This window comes from Macaca fascicularis, chromosome 20 (genome assembly GCF_037993035.2).
Source record: "Macaca fascicularis isolate 582-1 chromosome 20, T2T-MFA8v1.1".
Lineage (NCBI taxonomy): Eukaryota > Metazoa > Chordata > Mammalia > Primates > Cercopithecidae > Macaca > Macaca fascicularis.
This window is the reverse complement of record NC_088394.1, coordinates 1,203,755-1,221,079: the sequence shown is the minus strand read 5'-3', so window position 1 is coordinate 1,221,079 and position 17,325 is coordinate 1,203,755. Positions and strand designations below refer to the sequence as shown.

The window sequence follows — 17,325 nt, the reverse complement described above, 5'->3', positions numbered from 1 at the left end:
GAAGGTTGGGGCCAGGCATGGTGGCTTATACCTGTAATCCCAGCACTTTGGGAGGCTGAGGCAGGTGGATTGCTTCAGCCCAGGCAATTGAGACCAGCCTGGGCAACATGGTGAAATCCCATCTCCACAAAAAATACAAAAATTAGGTCGGGTGCAGTGGCTCACACTTGTAATCCCAGAACTTTGGCAGGCTGAGGTGGGAGGATCATTTGAGGTCAGGAGTTCAAGACCAGCCTGACCAACATGGTGAAACCCCATCTCTACTAAAAATAGTAAAAATTAGCTGGGCATGGTGGTGAACACCTATAATCTCAGCTAATTGGGAGACTGAGGCAGGAGAATCACTTGAACCTGGGAGTTGGATGTTTCAGGGAGCCGAAATCGCACCACTCTGCACTCCAGCCTGGGTGACAGAGCAAGACTCTGTCTCAAAAAAAAAAAAAGACAAGAAAAAAATTAGCTGGGCATGGTGGCACACACCTGTAGTCTCAGCTACTCTGGAGGCTTGAGCCAGGCAGGCAGAGGATGCAGCTGGCCAAGACTGCACCACTGCATTCCAGCCTGGGTGACAGAGCAAGACCCTGTTGCAAAGAAAAAATAAAAGTGGAGACCAGGCATGGTGACTCACACCTGTAATCCCAGCACTTTGGAAGACTGACGCTAGAGGATTGCTTAAGTCCAGGAGTTCAAGACTGGCCTGGGCAATATAGCAAAGATCCTGTGTCTACAAAAAATAAAGATAAGGCAAGGCACGGTGGCTAATGCCTATAATCCTAGCCCTTTGGGAGGCTGAGGCGGGCAGATCACTTGAGATCAGGAGTTCCAGACCAGCCTGGCCAACATAGTGAAACCCCGTCTCCACTAAAACAATTAACCAGGTGTGGTGGGTGCCTGTAGTTCCAGCTACTCGGGAGGCTGAGGCACAAGAATCACTTGAGCCTGGGAGGTGGAGGCTGCAGTGAGCTGAAATCGCGCCACTGCACTCAGCCTGGGTGACAAAGTGAGACCCTGGCTCATAAATACACACATAAATAATAAATTAAAAATAATAAAAAATAGGCAGGTGCGGTGGCTCACGCCTGTAATCCCAGTACTTTGGGAGGCTGCGGTGGGCAGATCACGAAGTCAGGAGTTCGAGACCATAGTGGCCAACATGGTGAAACCCTGTCTCTACTAAACATATAAAAATTAGCTGGGCATGGTGGCACGTGCCTGTAATCCCAGCTACTTGGGAGGCTGAGGCAGGAGAATCGCTTGAACCAGGATCCAGGAGGTGGAGGTTGCAGTGAGCCAAGATCACACCACTGCACTCCAGCCTGGGCTACAGACAGACTATCTCAAAATAATAATAATAATAATAATAATAATAAATTAAAAATTAAAAAATTAAATTACATTTTAAAATGCTAACAGTTGGCCGGGCGCGGTAGCTCATGCCTGTAATCCCAGCACTTTGGGAGGCTGAGGCGGGCGGATCACAAGGTCAGGAGATGGAGACCATCCCAGCTAACATGGTGAAACCCCGTCTCTACTAAAAAATACAAAAAATTGGCCGGGCGCGGTGGCTCAAGCCTGTAATCCCAGCACTTTGGGAGGCCGAGACGGGCGGATCACTAGGTCAGGAGATCGAGACCATCCTGGCTAACACGGTGAAACCCCGTCTCTACTAAAAAATACAAAAAACTAGCCGGGCGAGGTGGCGGGCGCCTGTAGTCCCAGCTACTCAGGAGGCTGAGACAGGAGAATGGCCCGAACCCGGGAGGCGGAGCTTGCAGTGAGCTGAGATCCGGCCACTGCACTCCAGCCTGGGCGACAGAGCGAGACTCCGTCTCAAAAAAAAAAAGAAAAAAAAAAATACAAAAAATTAGCCGGGTGTGGTGGCGGGCGCCTGTAGTCCCAGCTACTTGGGAGGCTGAGGCAGGAGAATGGCGTGAACTCAGGAGGCGGAGCTTGCAGTCAGTTGGGATTGCGCCACTGTACTCCAGCCTGGGCGACAGAGCGCGACTCCGTCTCAAAAAATAAAATAAAATAAAAAGTAAAATGCTAACAGTCTTGCCTGCACTTCCAAACACTGAAACACAGAATTAAAAACTTTCAAAACACAGCAAAGCGTTTTGGACACAGTGCATGAGAGCTCAGGTTCTGACAGTGGGCAAACAATCTGAGGGTCTTGCCCCAGAGGGCAGAGCGAAGATATGAACACAGATGGCATTTTAATATTCTTGGTAGGACCTAAATACCATCCTCATATCAGTTTTCTCTATAACAACGAAAACAATTTTCAATTAGCTGGGAATTTTTTGTGTGCGTTTCTCTTATTCTTCCAGAGCGTGAGGGGTGTGTGAGACACAGCAATGGCCTATTTGGAACAATTCCCTCTCTATCTCATTCTATTCCTGAAACAAGGCCTGTGGCTGTGACGGTAAAGCCTCCTTGTGCTTCCCTGCAAACTAGGCCAGCACATCCTGCTGGCCACTCCTTGACGCAGCGGGGCTGACAGACAACACAGGTTGCCGCAGCCACAACAGAGGTAACAACACCTGAAGTGAACCTCGGCTGAAGTGCGGTTTGGGTGATCACATTTTTCTTTCTTCTAAGTGCTATGAAATAATTCCATTCGATTTCATTTTATTCTACTCTCACTCTCCTTCCTAATGGAACGTAAATCATGACATCAAATTACACAACAGCAAAGCAGAGCCCGCAGCCCCAGAGGCCATGTGTCCAATGCCATGGTGGCACCTCCTCCCTGACGCCCCAGCACCTCCTCCCTGACGCCCCAGCACCTCCTCCCAGAAGGCCCAGCACCTCCTCCCTGAAACCCCAGCACCTCCTCCCTGACGCCCCAGCACCTCCTCCCTGACCCCCCAGCACCTCCTCCCTGACGCCCCAGCACCTCCTCCCTGACCCCCCAGCACCTCCTCCCTGACCCCCCAGCACCTCCTCCCTGACCCCCCAGCACCTCCTCCCTGAAACCCCAGAACCTCCTCCCTGACCCCCCAGCACCTCCTCCCTGACCCCCCGACACCTCCTCCCTGACCCCCCAGCACCTCCTCCCTGACCCCCCAGCACCTCCTCCCTGACCCCCCAGCACCTCCTCCCTGACCCCCCGACACCTCCTCCCTGACCCCCCAGCACCTCCTCCCTGACCCCCCAGCACCTCCTCCCTGACCCCCCAGCACCTCCTCCCTGACCCCCCAGCACCTCCTCCCTGACCCCCCAGCACCTCCTCCCTGAAACCCCAGCACCTCCTCCCTGACGCCCCAGCACCTCCTCCCTGACCCCCCAGCACCTCCTCCCTGAAACCCCAGCACCTCCTCCCTGACCCCCCGGCACCTCCTCCCTGACCCCCCAGCACCTCCTCCCTGAAACCCCAGCACCTCCTCCCTGACGCCCCAGCACCTCCTCCCTGACCCCCCAGCACCTCCTCCCTGACCCCCCAGCACCTCCTCCCTGAAACCCCAGCACCTCCTCCCTGACGCCCCAGCACCTCCTCCCTGACCCCCCAGCACCTCCTCCCTGACCCCCCAGCACCTCCTCCCTGACCCCCCAGCACCTCCTCCCTGACCCCCCAGCACCTCCTCCCTGACCCCCCGACACCTCCTCCCTGACCCCCCAGCACCTCCTCCCTGACCCCCCAGCACCTCCTCCCTGACCCCCCAGCACCTCCTCCCTGACCCCCCGACACCTCCTCCCTGACCCCCCAGCACCTCCTCCCTGACCCCCCAGCACCTCCTCCCTGAAACCCCAGCACCTCCTCCCTGACGCCCCAGCACCTCCTCCCTGAAACCCCAGCACCTCCTCCCTGACGCCCCAGCACCTCCTCCCTGACCCCCCAGCACCTCCTCCCTGACCCCCCAGCACCTCCTCCCTGACCCCCCAGCACCTCCTCCCTGACCCCCCGACACCTCCTCCCTGACCCCCCAGCACCTCCTCCCTGACCCCCCAGCACCTCCTCCCTGACCCCCCAGCACCTCCTCCCTGACCCCCCAGCACCTCCTCCTTGAAACCCCAGCACCTCCTCCCTGACCCCCCAGCACCTCCTCCTTGAAACCCCAGCACCTCCTCCCTGACCCCCCAGCACCTCCTCCCTGACCCCCCAGCACCTCCTCCCTGACCCCCCAGCACCTCCTCCCTGACCCCCCGACACCTCCTCCCTGACCCCCCAGCACCTCCTCCCTGACCCCCCAGCACCTCCTCCCTGAAACCCCAGCACCTCCTCCCTGACGCCCCAGCACCTCCTCCCTGACGCCCCAGCACCTCCTCCCTGACCCCCCAGCACCTCCTCCCTGACGCCCCAGCACCTCCTCCCTGACCCCCCGACACCTCCTCCCTGACCCCCCGACACCTCCTCCCTGAAACCCCAGCACCTCCTCCCTGACCCCCCAGCACCTCCTCCCTGACCCCCCGACACCTCCTCCCTGACCCCCCGACACCTCCTCCCTGACGCCCCAGCACCTCCTCCCTGACCCCCCGACACCTCCTCCCTGACCCCCCGACACCTCCTCCCTGACCCCCCAGCACCTCCTCCCTGACCCCCCGACACCTCCTCCCTGACCCCCCAGCACCTCCTTCCTGAGGGCCCTGCACCTCCTCCCTGACCCCCCAGCACCTCCTCCCTGACAACTCAGCACCTCCTCCCTGACACCCCAACACCTCCTCCCTGAGGGCCCTGCACCTCCTCCCTGACCCCCCAGCACCTCCTCCCTGACCCCCCAGCACCTCCTCCCTGACCCCCCAGCACCTCCTCCCTGACCCCCCAGCACCTCCTCCCTGACCCCCCAGCACCTCCTCCCTGACAACTCAGCACCTCCTCCCTGACCCCCCAGCACCTCCTCCCTGACAACTCAGCACCTCCTCCCTGACCCCCCGACACCTCCTCCCTGAGGGCCCTGCACCTCCTCCCTGACACCCCAACACCTCCTCCCTGAGGGCCCTGCACCTCCTCCCTGACACCCCAGCACCTGCTTCCTGAAGCCCCAGCACCTCCTCCCTGAGGCCCCAGAACCTCCTCCCTGACGCCCACTCCACTCTGCTGTCAGCTCTGCAGTCGGCTCGGTGTCCCACCCCTCACACCAGCTCTCAGGGATGCCCCACCAGCCTCTTCAGGAGCCTGAGGCTGGAGACAGAATTGTGAGGCCTGCCTCTCACCTCCTCCTTGTGACCCTGCCTCCCCGTGGCCTCCAAACGTGCCAGGTGCAGCCCTCGTGGGATGCTGCCTTCCCATCCTGCACGTTCTCAGGGAGGCCTCCCCGCCCCTCTGCCTCCCTAGCTCCCGCCTGTTTGTGGTCTGTCTCCCACTGGAAAGCTCCCAAGGGCAGCGGTTCTGCACTTCTGTTTCGTGCTACGTCCCAGAGCCTGGAACAGGCTGGTTCGACGGCACTCATGGGACCATTGCCCCATTTGTCCCCGTCCATGGTCCTCACAGGTCCCAGCTGTGCTCTCCCTCGGCTGCAGCCACCTCCACCAGCCTGGCTCAAGCTCTCCTGCAGTGAGATAGGAGAGCCCTGGCTGGCTCACGATGTCTAGCTCACCGCCCTCTCAAGTAGACAGCCACAGGAGCACCCCAGGCCCACCTGTCAGCTGCTGGGAAGGAGAGAGGGGTGACCCAGCTGTTGTGGGATTGACCCAGGTGAAGGCAAGGAGAGAAGGGAACGGTGTCTGGGAGAAGGCCCCACCTTGGCATGTCAGGTTGCTGGGCAACCACTAAGAAACATCTGGAGACGGGCTGTCCTTGGGCCATCACTCTCTCACCCCTTCAGTCACTAAGCCAAGATGCTGGCAACCACAGGCAGCCACAGTCCACAGCTGGCAGCCCCCAGGCTTCCCGGACAGAGCATCAGGCTCCTCCAAGGGCAGCAAGCCAGGCTGGAGGCTTCATTCTGCTCAGTGGGCAAAGCCCACCCCAGGGCATGGGCCTGCCAGGAGGATACCCTGACTCCTGAGCTGAGAGTGGGCACCTTCCAAGCCAAGGCCTCCCGGGAACCCCTAGAGCTGAGCTTGCCCCATTTCGTGTTAGCCATGGTTCACAGGAGCAAACCAATCCTCACCCTGAGGACAGAATCATGGAGCCAGGTGGCTCCCTCCTGCCCATACCATGGTACCCAGGGCCACTGCTGTTCCCAGCCTTGACTCTGCAGAGGGATCTGAGCACCTCACCTGCCCAAACCTACAAAAAGCCGTCTGAACTCTCCATGACAGGCTGTGTCCCTGACCCCGAGGGACACATCTCTGTCCCAAATCGCCTGCAGTCCGCCCTCAGTTACAGGCCCAGGAACACGCTCTGCCAGCCACATTGTGCAGAGCAAGTTTACCCTATGACAAGCCAAGACCAGCACCCAGTGACTGGCGAGGGCCCTGAGTACTCTGAGTCTTTGTGGCACCAAGGAAATGGGTTGTAACATTTATAACAAGACCAGCAGTCACAACAAATAATTTCTGGTTTTATACAAAATGCATAGAGTTACAGTCCTGTTCCCTGTGATTTCATACACGTGCCTGTCACTAGAAAATGAATGCAGGCAGGGCGCGGTGGCTCACGTCTGTAATCCCAGCACTTTGGGAGGCCGAGGTGGGTGGATCACCTGAGGTCAGGAGTTCGAGACCAGCCTGGTCAACATGGCAAAACCTCGTCTCTAACACAAAAAATTAGCTGGGAGCAGTGGCGCGAGCCTGTGGTCTCAGCTACTTGGGAGGCTGAGGCAGGAGAATCGCTTGAACCCTGGAGGCGGAAGTTGCAGTGAGCCAGATCACGCCACTGCACTCTAGCCTGGATGACACAGCAAGACTCCATCTCAAAAGAAAAAGGAGCCAGTGCTGACAGGTTGTGACTACCAACAGGCCACCGACACTCCCCTCTAAGCTCGCATCTACTTCCTCTGTATTTTCCAAACAGTCCCCATGAGATGCCCTGCCACACTGCACCTTGCCCCATTTTCCATCCTCCAATCTTCCAAAATGGTTACATCACCATCTTCGGTTACATCAATATTCAATTTAATTATTATGACTATGTAAAATATGGCTTGTTGGCCAGGCGCAGTGGCTCAAGCCTGTAATCCCAGCACTTTGGGAGGCCGAGGTGGGCGGATCATGAGGTCAGGAGATCGAGACCATCCTGGCTAACATGGTGAAACCCCGTCTCTACTAAAAATACAAAAAAATTAGCCGGCCGTGGTGGCGGGCGCCTGTAGTCCCAGCTACTTGGGAGGCTGAGGCAGGAGAACGGCGTGAACCCAGGAGGCAGAGCTTGCAGTGAGCCGAGACTGCGCCACTGCACTCCAGCCTGGGGGACAGAGCAAGACTCCGTTTCAAAAAAAAAAAAATATGGGTTGTTACTGGACCAAGAAGTACAGGCTCTCTTATTCCACTTCTTGTTTTTCATGGAAGTGGTAACTGCCGCCTGGGGTCTTGTGCTTGGCCTCCATGCACCCCCATCTCAGCCCCAAACACTGAAGCCTCTCTGATAACAGCAAGTTCTGGGGGTCCCCAGGCTCCCTCACCATCAACCTAGAAGCCTGCATCCAGTAATCCTTGACTTAAGAGTGAAGATGAAACACAGCCATACAAAACAAAAATGACAAAGCTACCAGCTTCATGAGGGGCTTTTCTCCTCCCTGCGACTGAGACCAAGCAGACGTGAGCCTCCAGCTGGCACCTCCATGAACTCAGGGGACCAATGGCTAGAAAAGAAGCATCCTGGCCGGGCGCGGTGGCTCAAGCCTGTAATCCCAGCACTTTGGGAGGCCGAGACGGGCGGATCACGAGGTCAGGAGATCGAGACCATCCTGGCTAACACGGTGAAACCCCGTCTCTACTAAAAAATACAAAAAACTAGCCGGGCGAGGTGGCGGGCGCCTGTAGTCCCAGCTACTCCGGAGGCTGAGGCAGGAGAATGGCGTGAACCCGGGAGGCGGAGCTTGCAGTGAGCTGAGATCCGGTCACTGCACTCCAGCCTGGGCGACAGAGCGAGACTCCATCTCAAAAAAAAAAAAAAAAAAAAAAAAAAAAAAAAAAAAAGAAAAGAAGCATCCTCTCGGGCATACCACCCCATGCATAAAAACCACCCAGCCAGCCCAACAAATACCAAAGCATCAGTGTTATGAAGATCGCATTCTCTATTACACACAAAATTCGATTTGGAATTAATGGCAAGTTTTTTGTTTTGCTTTGTTTTATTTTGTTTTTTGAGACAGGGTCTGTCACCCAGGCTGGAGTGCATGGAGTGCAGTGGCACAAACACAGCTCACTGCAGCCTCTACCTCCTGGGGTCAAGGGATGCTCCCACCTCAACCTCCCAGGTAGCTGGGCCCACAGCATGCGCCACAATCTCAGCTCCTTTTTTTATTTTTTTTGCACAGCCAAGGTCTCGCTATGTTGCCCAGGCTGGTCTTACCCTCCTGGGATCTACTGATCCTCTCACCTCAGCCTCCCAAAGTGCTGGCATTACAGGAATGAGCCACTGTGCCTGGCCCATAATGGATTTTTCAAACTAAGATGAAAAAGTTTACACCTAGAATCTCCCCTGAGCTAACCAGTGAATCAGTTAGAGGACAAACTCATCCCGAGGGTCATGGGCAGGACTGCCATGTCATGAGTAACCTGAGGAGAACCAGACTTTCCAGAAGGCCTGGAGGGAGGACCTGCAGCACACCATGCAGCAAACCTCAAGGCACAGGATGCGAGAGCCAAAATTCTCACAAAGCTGCTACTGAAAGCTTTGTGCAGAAGGACAAAGGTTAAATAAATTTATCAAGTATACATCTATCCTCAAGACGTTACTTAAGGGTTGCAGCCTATCAGTTAGACTGAGACACGGCCCCATCAGCCTCAACCTGCTGGTGCTCAGCCTGCAGACTCTAAGGCCTCCTGACTGTCCTCTTCCTCCCCCTTCTCCTGCCAATGCTGCCTCCTGAGGATCTGTGGCTACCTGCTCTGCCCATTGCTCTGCAGGCCCCTTGACCCAGAGCTTGCCTGCACCCTCCTCTCAGCCTCCAGGGCCTGCAGTCTCTCTCCATCCTCGCCCCACCTAAGGACTGCTTCCTCACCTGGGCCAGGGGGTCTTTACCTGGTTGTCAGGGTGTCCTTTCTCCCCTCAACCCCTCCTCAGAGAGGGCTGCCTGCCTAGTTCCCATCTCACCCCTGGCCTGCTACACTGACAGCGGCAGCACCTCACCCATTTGTCCTCCTGCCGCCACCCACTGGCCTTGCTCTGGTGCTGGTTCACCACAAAGGCCCTGGGGCCAAGCCCAGCGCAGAGGCCATGATGGTCCCACAACACATTCATGGGTGAAAGAACAGACAGTGGAATACAGAGTAACAAATGGAGAACAGACTGGGCATGGTAGCTCATGCCTGTAATTCCAGCAACTTGGGAGGCCAAGGTGGGCGAATCACCTGAGGTCAGGAGTTTGAGACCAGCCTGACCAACATGTTGAAACCCCGTCTCTACTAAAAATACAAAATTAGCCAGGCACAGTGGTGCATACCTGTAATCCCACCAGCTACTCAGGAGGCTGAGGCAGGAGAATTGCTTGAACCTGGAAGGCGGAGGTTGCAGTGATATGAAATCGTGCCACTGCACTCCAGCCTGGGCAACAAGAGCAAAACTCCGTCTCAAAAAGAAAAAAAAAAAAAAAAAAAAAACAGGGAACAACACACAGCACATTCCCCAGAGCCATCAAAGGACTTGGCATCTGATAAAACCCAGTACCTTAGAGACACTGTCAGGCAATAATTTTGTGGAGGAGACAGACAAGACCTGAGGTCGAGGCCCAAGGGCATCCATCAACCTGACTGCACCTGTCAACTCTGCAGGACCCAGCCAAGGTCTGACTTACCCTGCACGTGCAGAAGGAGGGAAGGGCCCGCCACCGTCACCCCTACACCGCCTGGCCAAACATGAGAAATGAGAAGGCCTGTTCAGAGCTTCAGAACTTGACGTAAGATGGACAGTGCATAGGGACTGGTGAGAGTGTGAAACGGCACGGCCACTGTGAAGAAATGACTTTATCCCAGCACATGACCCACTCCTAGATACAGGCCCCAATGACTTGACGACACGCGTCTACACAAAGACTTGTACACAAACATGCCCATCACCAGGAGAATGAAGAAATGAAATACGGAACAAGCACACAATGGACGCTGCCCCCACAATGGAGAGCACAGAGTCTGAAACATGCAAACCACACAGATGAATCTCAGAGGCATCGTGCTGGGGAAGGGATCGTGCTGGGGAAGGGATCGTGCTGGGGAAGGGGTCGTGCTGGGGAAGGGGTCGTGCTGGGGAAGGGGTCGTGCTGGGGAAGGGATCGTGCTGGGGAAGGGATCGTGCTGGGGAAGGGGTCGTGCTGGGGAAGGCGTCGTGCTGGGGAAGGGGTCGTGCTGGGGAAGGGGTCGTGCTGGGGAAGGGGTCGTGCTGGGGAAGGCATCGTGCTGGGGAAGGCGTCGTGCTGGGGAAGGGGTCGTGCTGGGGAAGGCATCGTGCTGGGGAAGGGGTCGTGCTGGGGAAGGGGTCGTGCTGGGGAAGGCGTCGTGCTGGAGAAAGAAGCCAGGTGAGAGCACACGACCCTCAAGGCAGGTGAAACTGGCCAGGCATGGTGGTTCACGCCTGTAATCCCAGCACCTCAGCTTTGGGAAGCTGAAGCGAGTGGATCACCTGACATCAGGAGTTCAAGACCAGCCCCGCCAACATGGTGAAACCCCGTCTCTACTAAAAATACAAAAATTAGCCGAGCATGGTGGCGGGTGCCTATAATCCCAGCTACTCGGGAGGCTCAGGCAGGAGAATTGCTTGAACCCGGGAGGTGGAGGGTGCAGTGAGCTGAAATCGGGCCATTGCACTCAAGCCTGGGCAATGAGAGTGAAACTCAGTCTCAAAAAAAAAAAGAGAGAGAGATAGGCAAAACTAATCCACGGTGACAGAAATCAGCAATGGTGCCAGCAGGAGGGAAGGCACTGCCTGAGGGCAAGGGGTATGCGGGACCCACATGGGGACAGTGATGCGTGTGACAGGCTCCGCACTGCCAGGCATGGGACTCTGTCGGAGCTCACAGAGGAGCAGGCGTGAGCTGTACATTTCACTACAGGTAAATTTTTACTCAAAGGAAGACTGGAAACAAACACTGAGCTCTAGGGAACGATGGTGGTATGGGCTGCAGTGTTCAGGGCGGTGTGCGTGGAAGCATGCTGACTGCAAACACATCCCATTCGAGACGGTCTGGGGGACAGACGAGATGGACACAGACGTGGAGAGAGTGCAACAAAGTGCTGCCTGCAGAGCACGGTGGTGAACACCCACGTGGGTGGCCATGGAATCATTCTTTCAGTACTTTGAAAATTCTCAAATTTCCATCATGAAATCTTTGAGGAAAGGGGCAATTGCTTTCTAGCATTATGGAAAAGTAGTTGACTCAGCCAATTCTGGAAGACAGGGTGTGTGAGGAGAAAGTAACAAGAAAGGAAGGAGACCACCTGGAAACCTGGGGTATGTTGGGGGCTTCATGGAGAAGGAACGATGACAGTCGGCACGAGGAGCCCAGTGACATGCAGGTGGCTGAGAGGATGGCTGAGGAAGGGGAGAGGAGGTGGGAGCTCATGGCGGGGACGACTGACCTCCGTTTCTGATGGCTGTGATCCCTTGGTAGAAGTCTTCAAAGCTGATCACGCCGAGCCCACTGGGATCCAAGTACTTAGTTAAGTCCTTCACCTGTAATTGCCAAATGAGACCAGGTTACCCTAAGCCTTTACAGCAGGGGTCCCCAACCCTGGACCTCGGACTGGGACAGATCTGGTCTATGGCCTGCTGGGAACGGGGAGGCACAGCAGGAGGTGAGGGAGCACTACCGCCTGAGCTCCCCTCCTGTCAGATCAGCAGGGGCAGGGTATCAGGGTCTCACAGGAGTGCAAAGCCTCCCGTGGGCTCCGCATGCGAGGGGTCCAGGTTGTGCGCTCCTTATGAGAATCTAACGCCTGATGACCTGAACAGTTTCATCCTGACACCACCCTGACCCCAGACTCGTCTGTGGAAAAGTGTCTTCTATGAAACCAATCCCTGGTGCCAGGAAGGCTGGGGGCCACTTTAGGGAATCAGGATTAGGTTGTATCACGTGCTTGGCTTTTTCACCAAAAGCACAGAAGCCGCCAACGTGGTGGTGCTGACAGCGACAACGTCTGACTCCGCACATACAAGAGGCAGCACAGCCTTCACAGGCCACTGCGGACGGCCACAGCCACAGGACAGGCAGCACCCTGTAAATGGGCTACCAGCAGCACCTGGTGTGATGAACCACGGGAGTGGGACCCTGGCCACTGAAAGCAGCCAGGGTCTTATGTGGGGAGATCAGTTCTGAAGTTTTAGATATTGTTCTGGCAAGGATCCAGCAGACGAACATAGATATGTTACACAGATAACATAGATAAGCGGCCGGGTGCCGTAGCTCATGCCTGTAATCCCAGCACTTTGGGAGGCCCAGGCGGGCGGATCATGAGGTCAGGAGATCGAGACCATCCTGGCGAACACGGTGAAACTCCATCTCTACTAAAAATACAAAAAATTAGCCGGGCGTGGTGGCAGGCACCTGTAGTCCCAACTATTCGGGAGGCTGAGGTAGGAGAATGGCGTGAACCCGGGAGGCGGAGCTTGCAGTGAGCTGAGATTGCGCCACTGCACTCCAGCCTGGGCGACAGAGCGAGACTCCGTCTCAAAAAAAAAAAAAAAGATAACATAGATAAGCACACACCGCCCATTCAGAAATGCCTTCCTGGCTCTGCAGAGTCCTTGGTAGAAAATAACTGAGGAAAAGAGACCCTAGATATCAAAAATCATAAACGCTAAGTAAGTTAACTCACACACAGATATAACATAAAATGAAACTCTTCAGAAAGAATGCAGGTTTATTCTGCCAAGTGTAAACTGGATTTCACAAAAATTTAAAAAATTTCAGGCCGAGCGCGGTGGCTCAAGCCTGTAATCCCAGCACTTTGGGAGGCCGAGAAGGGTGGATCACGAGGTCAGGAGATTGAGACCATCCTGGCTAACCCCGTGAAACCCTGTCTCTACTGAAAAATACACAAAAACTAGCCGGGCAAGGTAGCGGGTGCCTGTAGTCCCAGCTACTCAGGAGGCTGAGGCAGGAGAATGGCGTAAACCCAGGAGGCGGAGCTTGCAGTGAGCTGAGATCTGGCCACTGCACTCCAGCCTGGGCAACAGAGTGAGACTCCGTCTCAATTAAAAAAAAAAAAAAATTCAGGGGATGGGTTGGAAGCGGGGAGAGCATTAGGAAAAATACCTGGGCTTAACACCCAGGTGACGGGCTGACAGGTACAGCAAACCACCATGGCACATGTTTGCCTATGTAACAAACCTGTACATCCTACACATGCACCCCAAAACTTAAAAAATAAAAAATAAAAATTTAAAAATTTTATGCTCAAAAGATAACAATAAAAGCAAAAAAATGACACTGGGAGAAAGTATTTGCAAATCATGTATCTGTTAAATGACTTATGTCCAGAATATATAAGGAAATCTTACAATTAAGAAGACAACTCACGCCGGGCGCGGTGGCTCACGCCTGTAATCCCAACACTGTGGAAGGCCAAGGTGAGTGGATCACCTGAGGTCGGGAGTTCGAGACCATCCTGACCGAAGTGGAGAAACCCCATCTCTACTAAAAACACAAAATCAGCCAGGCGTGGTGGTGCATGCCTGTAATCCCAGCTACTCAGGAGGCTGAGACAGGAGAATTGCTTAAACCCAGGAGGCAGAAGTTGCAGTGAGCGGAGACTGTGCCATTGCACTCCAGCCCAGGTGACTGAATGAGACTCTGTCTCAAAAAAAAAAAAAAAAAAAGACAACTGAATTTTTTTTAAGTGAGCAAAATACTTAAATAGAAATTTCATCAGATAATATGTATGAATGGTTGATAAACGCATGAAAAAATGCTCAATTAGTCCTCAAAGAAATGCAAATTAAAACCATAATGTGGCTGGGTGCCTTGTGGCTCACGCCTGTATTCCCAGCACTTTGGGAGGCTGGGATGGGAGGGTCACCGAAGGTCAGGGGTTCCAGACCAGCCCGGCCAACATGGCAAAACCCCATCTCTACTAAAAAAACAAAAATTAACCAGATGTGGTGGCACTCGCCTATAATCCCAGCTACTCGGGAGGCTGAGGCTGGAGAATTGCTTGAACCCGGGAGGCGGAGCTTGCAGTGAGCCAAGATTATGCCACTGCACTCCAGCCTGGGCTACATAGTGAGAGTCTGTCTCAAAAAAAAAAAAAAAGAAAAAAAGTTTGAGGCTGGGTGTGGTGGTTCATGCCTATAATCCCAGCACTTTGGGAGGCTGAAGCAGGCGGATCACCTGAGGTCAGGAGTTCGAGACCAGCCTGACCAACATGGAGAAACCCGTCTCTACTAAAAATATAAAATTAGCTGGGCGTGGTGGCGGGCACCTGTAACCCCAGTTACTCGGGAGGCTGAGGCAGGAGAATTGCTTACACCTGGGAGGCGGATGTTGTTGTGAGCTGAGAGAGATCATGCCACTGCACTCCAGCCTGGGCAAAAACAGTGAAACTCTGTCTCAAAAAAAAGAGGTTTGAACATTGATAAATATTTGATGATATTAAGGAACTGTTCGTTTTTGCAGGTGTGGTTATATTTTCGTAATTTTTCAAAGAGCACTGCTTTTTAGACACATGTACTGAAAAACTAAGAAATACCTCAAGAATCTGGGGTGAGGTACAGATGTCACCAGAGGCATGCCTGCACGTTGCTGCGACTGGGGCTGAGTACCAGTGCACCGTTTCACTACTCTCCACTTTCATATGGGTTTGAACTCTTCCATAATGAAAACTTCAAGAACAGCAAAAGAGGAAAAAGAGAGCAAAGAAGAAAGAAGTGTGGGCCAGGGAGAAAGGAAAAAGGAGGCAGCATTCAGCCACAGAGGGAGCAGACTCCTGAAGGAAGCCCCTCTTGGGTGGGGGGCTGGGCTGTGAAAATGCTCAGGGACAGGGAGAGGCAACAGGCTGGCAAGAGCCCTGGCTGCAGCCACATCCATTAACTGACAAACCCCTAGGCCCTGCGGTGAAGTCCAGATGCCCCGGCTGCCAACAAGCAGCAAGCACGGAACCCTCAAGGGCAACCCCGCTGGAGACGCCAGGACACAGCTGCTCTGTTTCAGGACAAGGATAGGGGGTGCAGCATGTGGTCAGCAAGGCCATCGCATGGGATGCGCCCAGGAGGCAATCCAGAAAGCCCGAAGCATGCAGGCCAGGACCCCTGCGGCTGGCCCTCTTGCCACTGTCGGCCAACATACCCCATAAAGTCAGGCTCAAACAGGGCCAGCCCCAGCTAACGGACCCCACAGTGAGGAATTCCTGAGCCAGAGACTGAGTTTCCTCTTCCCCTCCACAATGGAAGAGGCTGGGGCCATCGCCTCAATCCTAGGGCCCCGTGTGCCAGTGCGACTCTGGGCTCGGAAGTCCATCATCAGCCAACTTCCCGGAGACAACCGGAGTTTATAAAACGTCTACCCACTTATCTCACAAAAGTCCTCCTTCCTAAGAATGTGAGAGTCTTGCTGGGTACCTGAGAGTTACCTAATCCAGAGTCCAGACTGGCCAATCTGTCCTGAAGATTCCTAAGGATTTCAACACTGAGGTTACTAATTGAACACAAAGTACCAAGTTGTTCATTCTGAAACATTCACCAAACATTTTTTAAACAAATCATTAACTACAATAGGCCCCTTTACGTGTTACCATGTTAGAATGAATAAGAGTGAATCAAAGTATACATTTTTAAAACTCCATTTTAATTGTATTTTCTTTATAATTTGTAGAACAGACGAGCTTCATGTAACTGATGATTTGGGGATAGTTCTAATTCTCCAAGCCCAAAATACTCAATTCAGAGGCTTCGGAAAAAAAAAAAAGGTGAAACTGTGAAAAATAAGACAGTCTACCCTTCCCTGCAAAATCCAGTAGTGGCAGAAAACTGAGCCAAGAGACACAAACCAGAATGGCCAAAGCCAGCCAGCACCGCTCCAGCAGACGGACAGTAAGTTATAGAAACACCAGAGGCAGAATCCACTCAGTCACTGGCTCCAGGGTGACTGCAGTATGAAAAACTTACTGACAAACGGCATTGTTCCTGCTATGGATATAGAAACATGATCCACTGATCTGAAAGAAAGGAAAGCAGGGCCGGGCGCGGTGGCTCAAGCCTGTAATCCCAGCACTTTGGGAGGCCGAGACGGGCGGATCACGAGGTCAGGAGATCGAGAGACGATCCCGGCTAACACGGTGAAACCCCGTCTCTACTAAAAAATACAAAAAAATAGCCGGGCGAGGTGGCGGGCGCCTGTAGTCCCAGCTACTCGGGAGGCTGAGGCAGGAGAATGCCGTAAACCCGGGAGGCGGAGCTTGCAGTGAGCTGAGATCCGGCCACTGCACTCCAGCCTGGGCGACAGAGCAAGACTCCGTCTCAAAAAAAAAAAAAAATAAAAATAAAAAAAATAAAAAAAAAAAAAATAAAGAAAGGAAAGCAGAACGAGTTCTCCCACCACAGTCAACTAGGATCCCAGAGACTCCTCCCAGGATTCTCAAATAACACAGTGTTATGGCTTCACAGCAAAGCACCTTTCAAAGGAGAAACACCACCTTTCTACATCCTGTTGTTACTATCATACTTGAATGTTTTCAACAAAGCTTATCTTATCAGAAACCATGGCAATAATAAGCAAAATGTTCCGAGGCGCTCCCTTAGCTATTTGTAAACGTCACACTAGATCAGTACGTGGGCCAGCGTGGGCAGGGAGAGAGGCAGCTCTGAACGCCTGGCTATGCAGTATCTCCCAACAGCACTGAAGCCTGTGGTTCGCCTGCCGACGGCACGGACGCTTCTTTCTAAAAGCAGACGCCAAGCAGCTAAACATATATATATACACAAAGGGTTTTCCCTGCTGTTCCCAACAAGTGCTTGCTTTTTTGTTTTGACTTTTCTTTTCTGTTGTTTTTGTTTGTTTGTTGTTGAGATAGAGTCTCGCCCAGGATGGAGTGCAGTCGTGCGATCTCAGCTCACTACAGCCTCCACCTTCTGGTTCAGATGATTCTCCTGCCTCAGCCTCCCAAGTAGCTGCGATTACAGCTACCTTCCACCAAAGTCAACTAATTTTTTTTGTATTTTTAGTAGAGACAGCGTTTCGCTATGCTAGGCAGGCTGGTCTCGAACTCCCGACCTCAGGTGATCTGCCCACCTCAGCCTCCCAAAGTGCTGGGATTACAGGCATGAGCCACTGCACCCAGCCTTGTTTTTCTTTT

The 17,325-nt window shown here is 53.9% G+C and overlaps 1 protein-coding gene across 2 annotated transcripts in view; it reads right to left on the bottom strand.

Moving 5' to 3' along the window:
• Positions 1-17,325, bottom strand: part of RAB11FIP3 (RAB11 family interacting protein 3) — a 103,128-nt gene that overhangs the window by 52,686 nt on the left and 33,117 nt on the right. For both annotated transcript variants that reach the window (XM_005590762.5, XM_045382507.3), the window contains exon 2: positions 11,617-11,710. In XM_005590762.5, the coding sequence (XP_005590819.3) occupies positions 11,617-11,710 (94 nt within the window). The remainder of the gene's footprint in view (positions 1-11,616; positions 11,711-17,325) is intronic.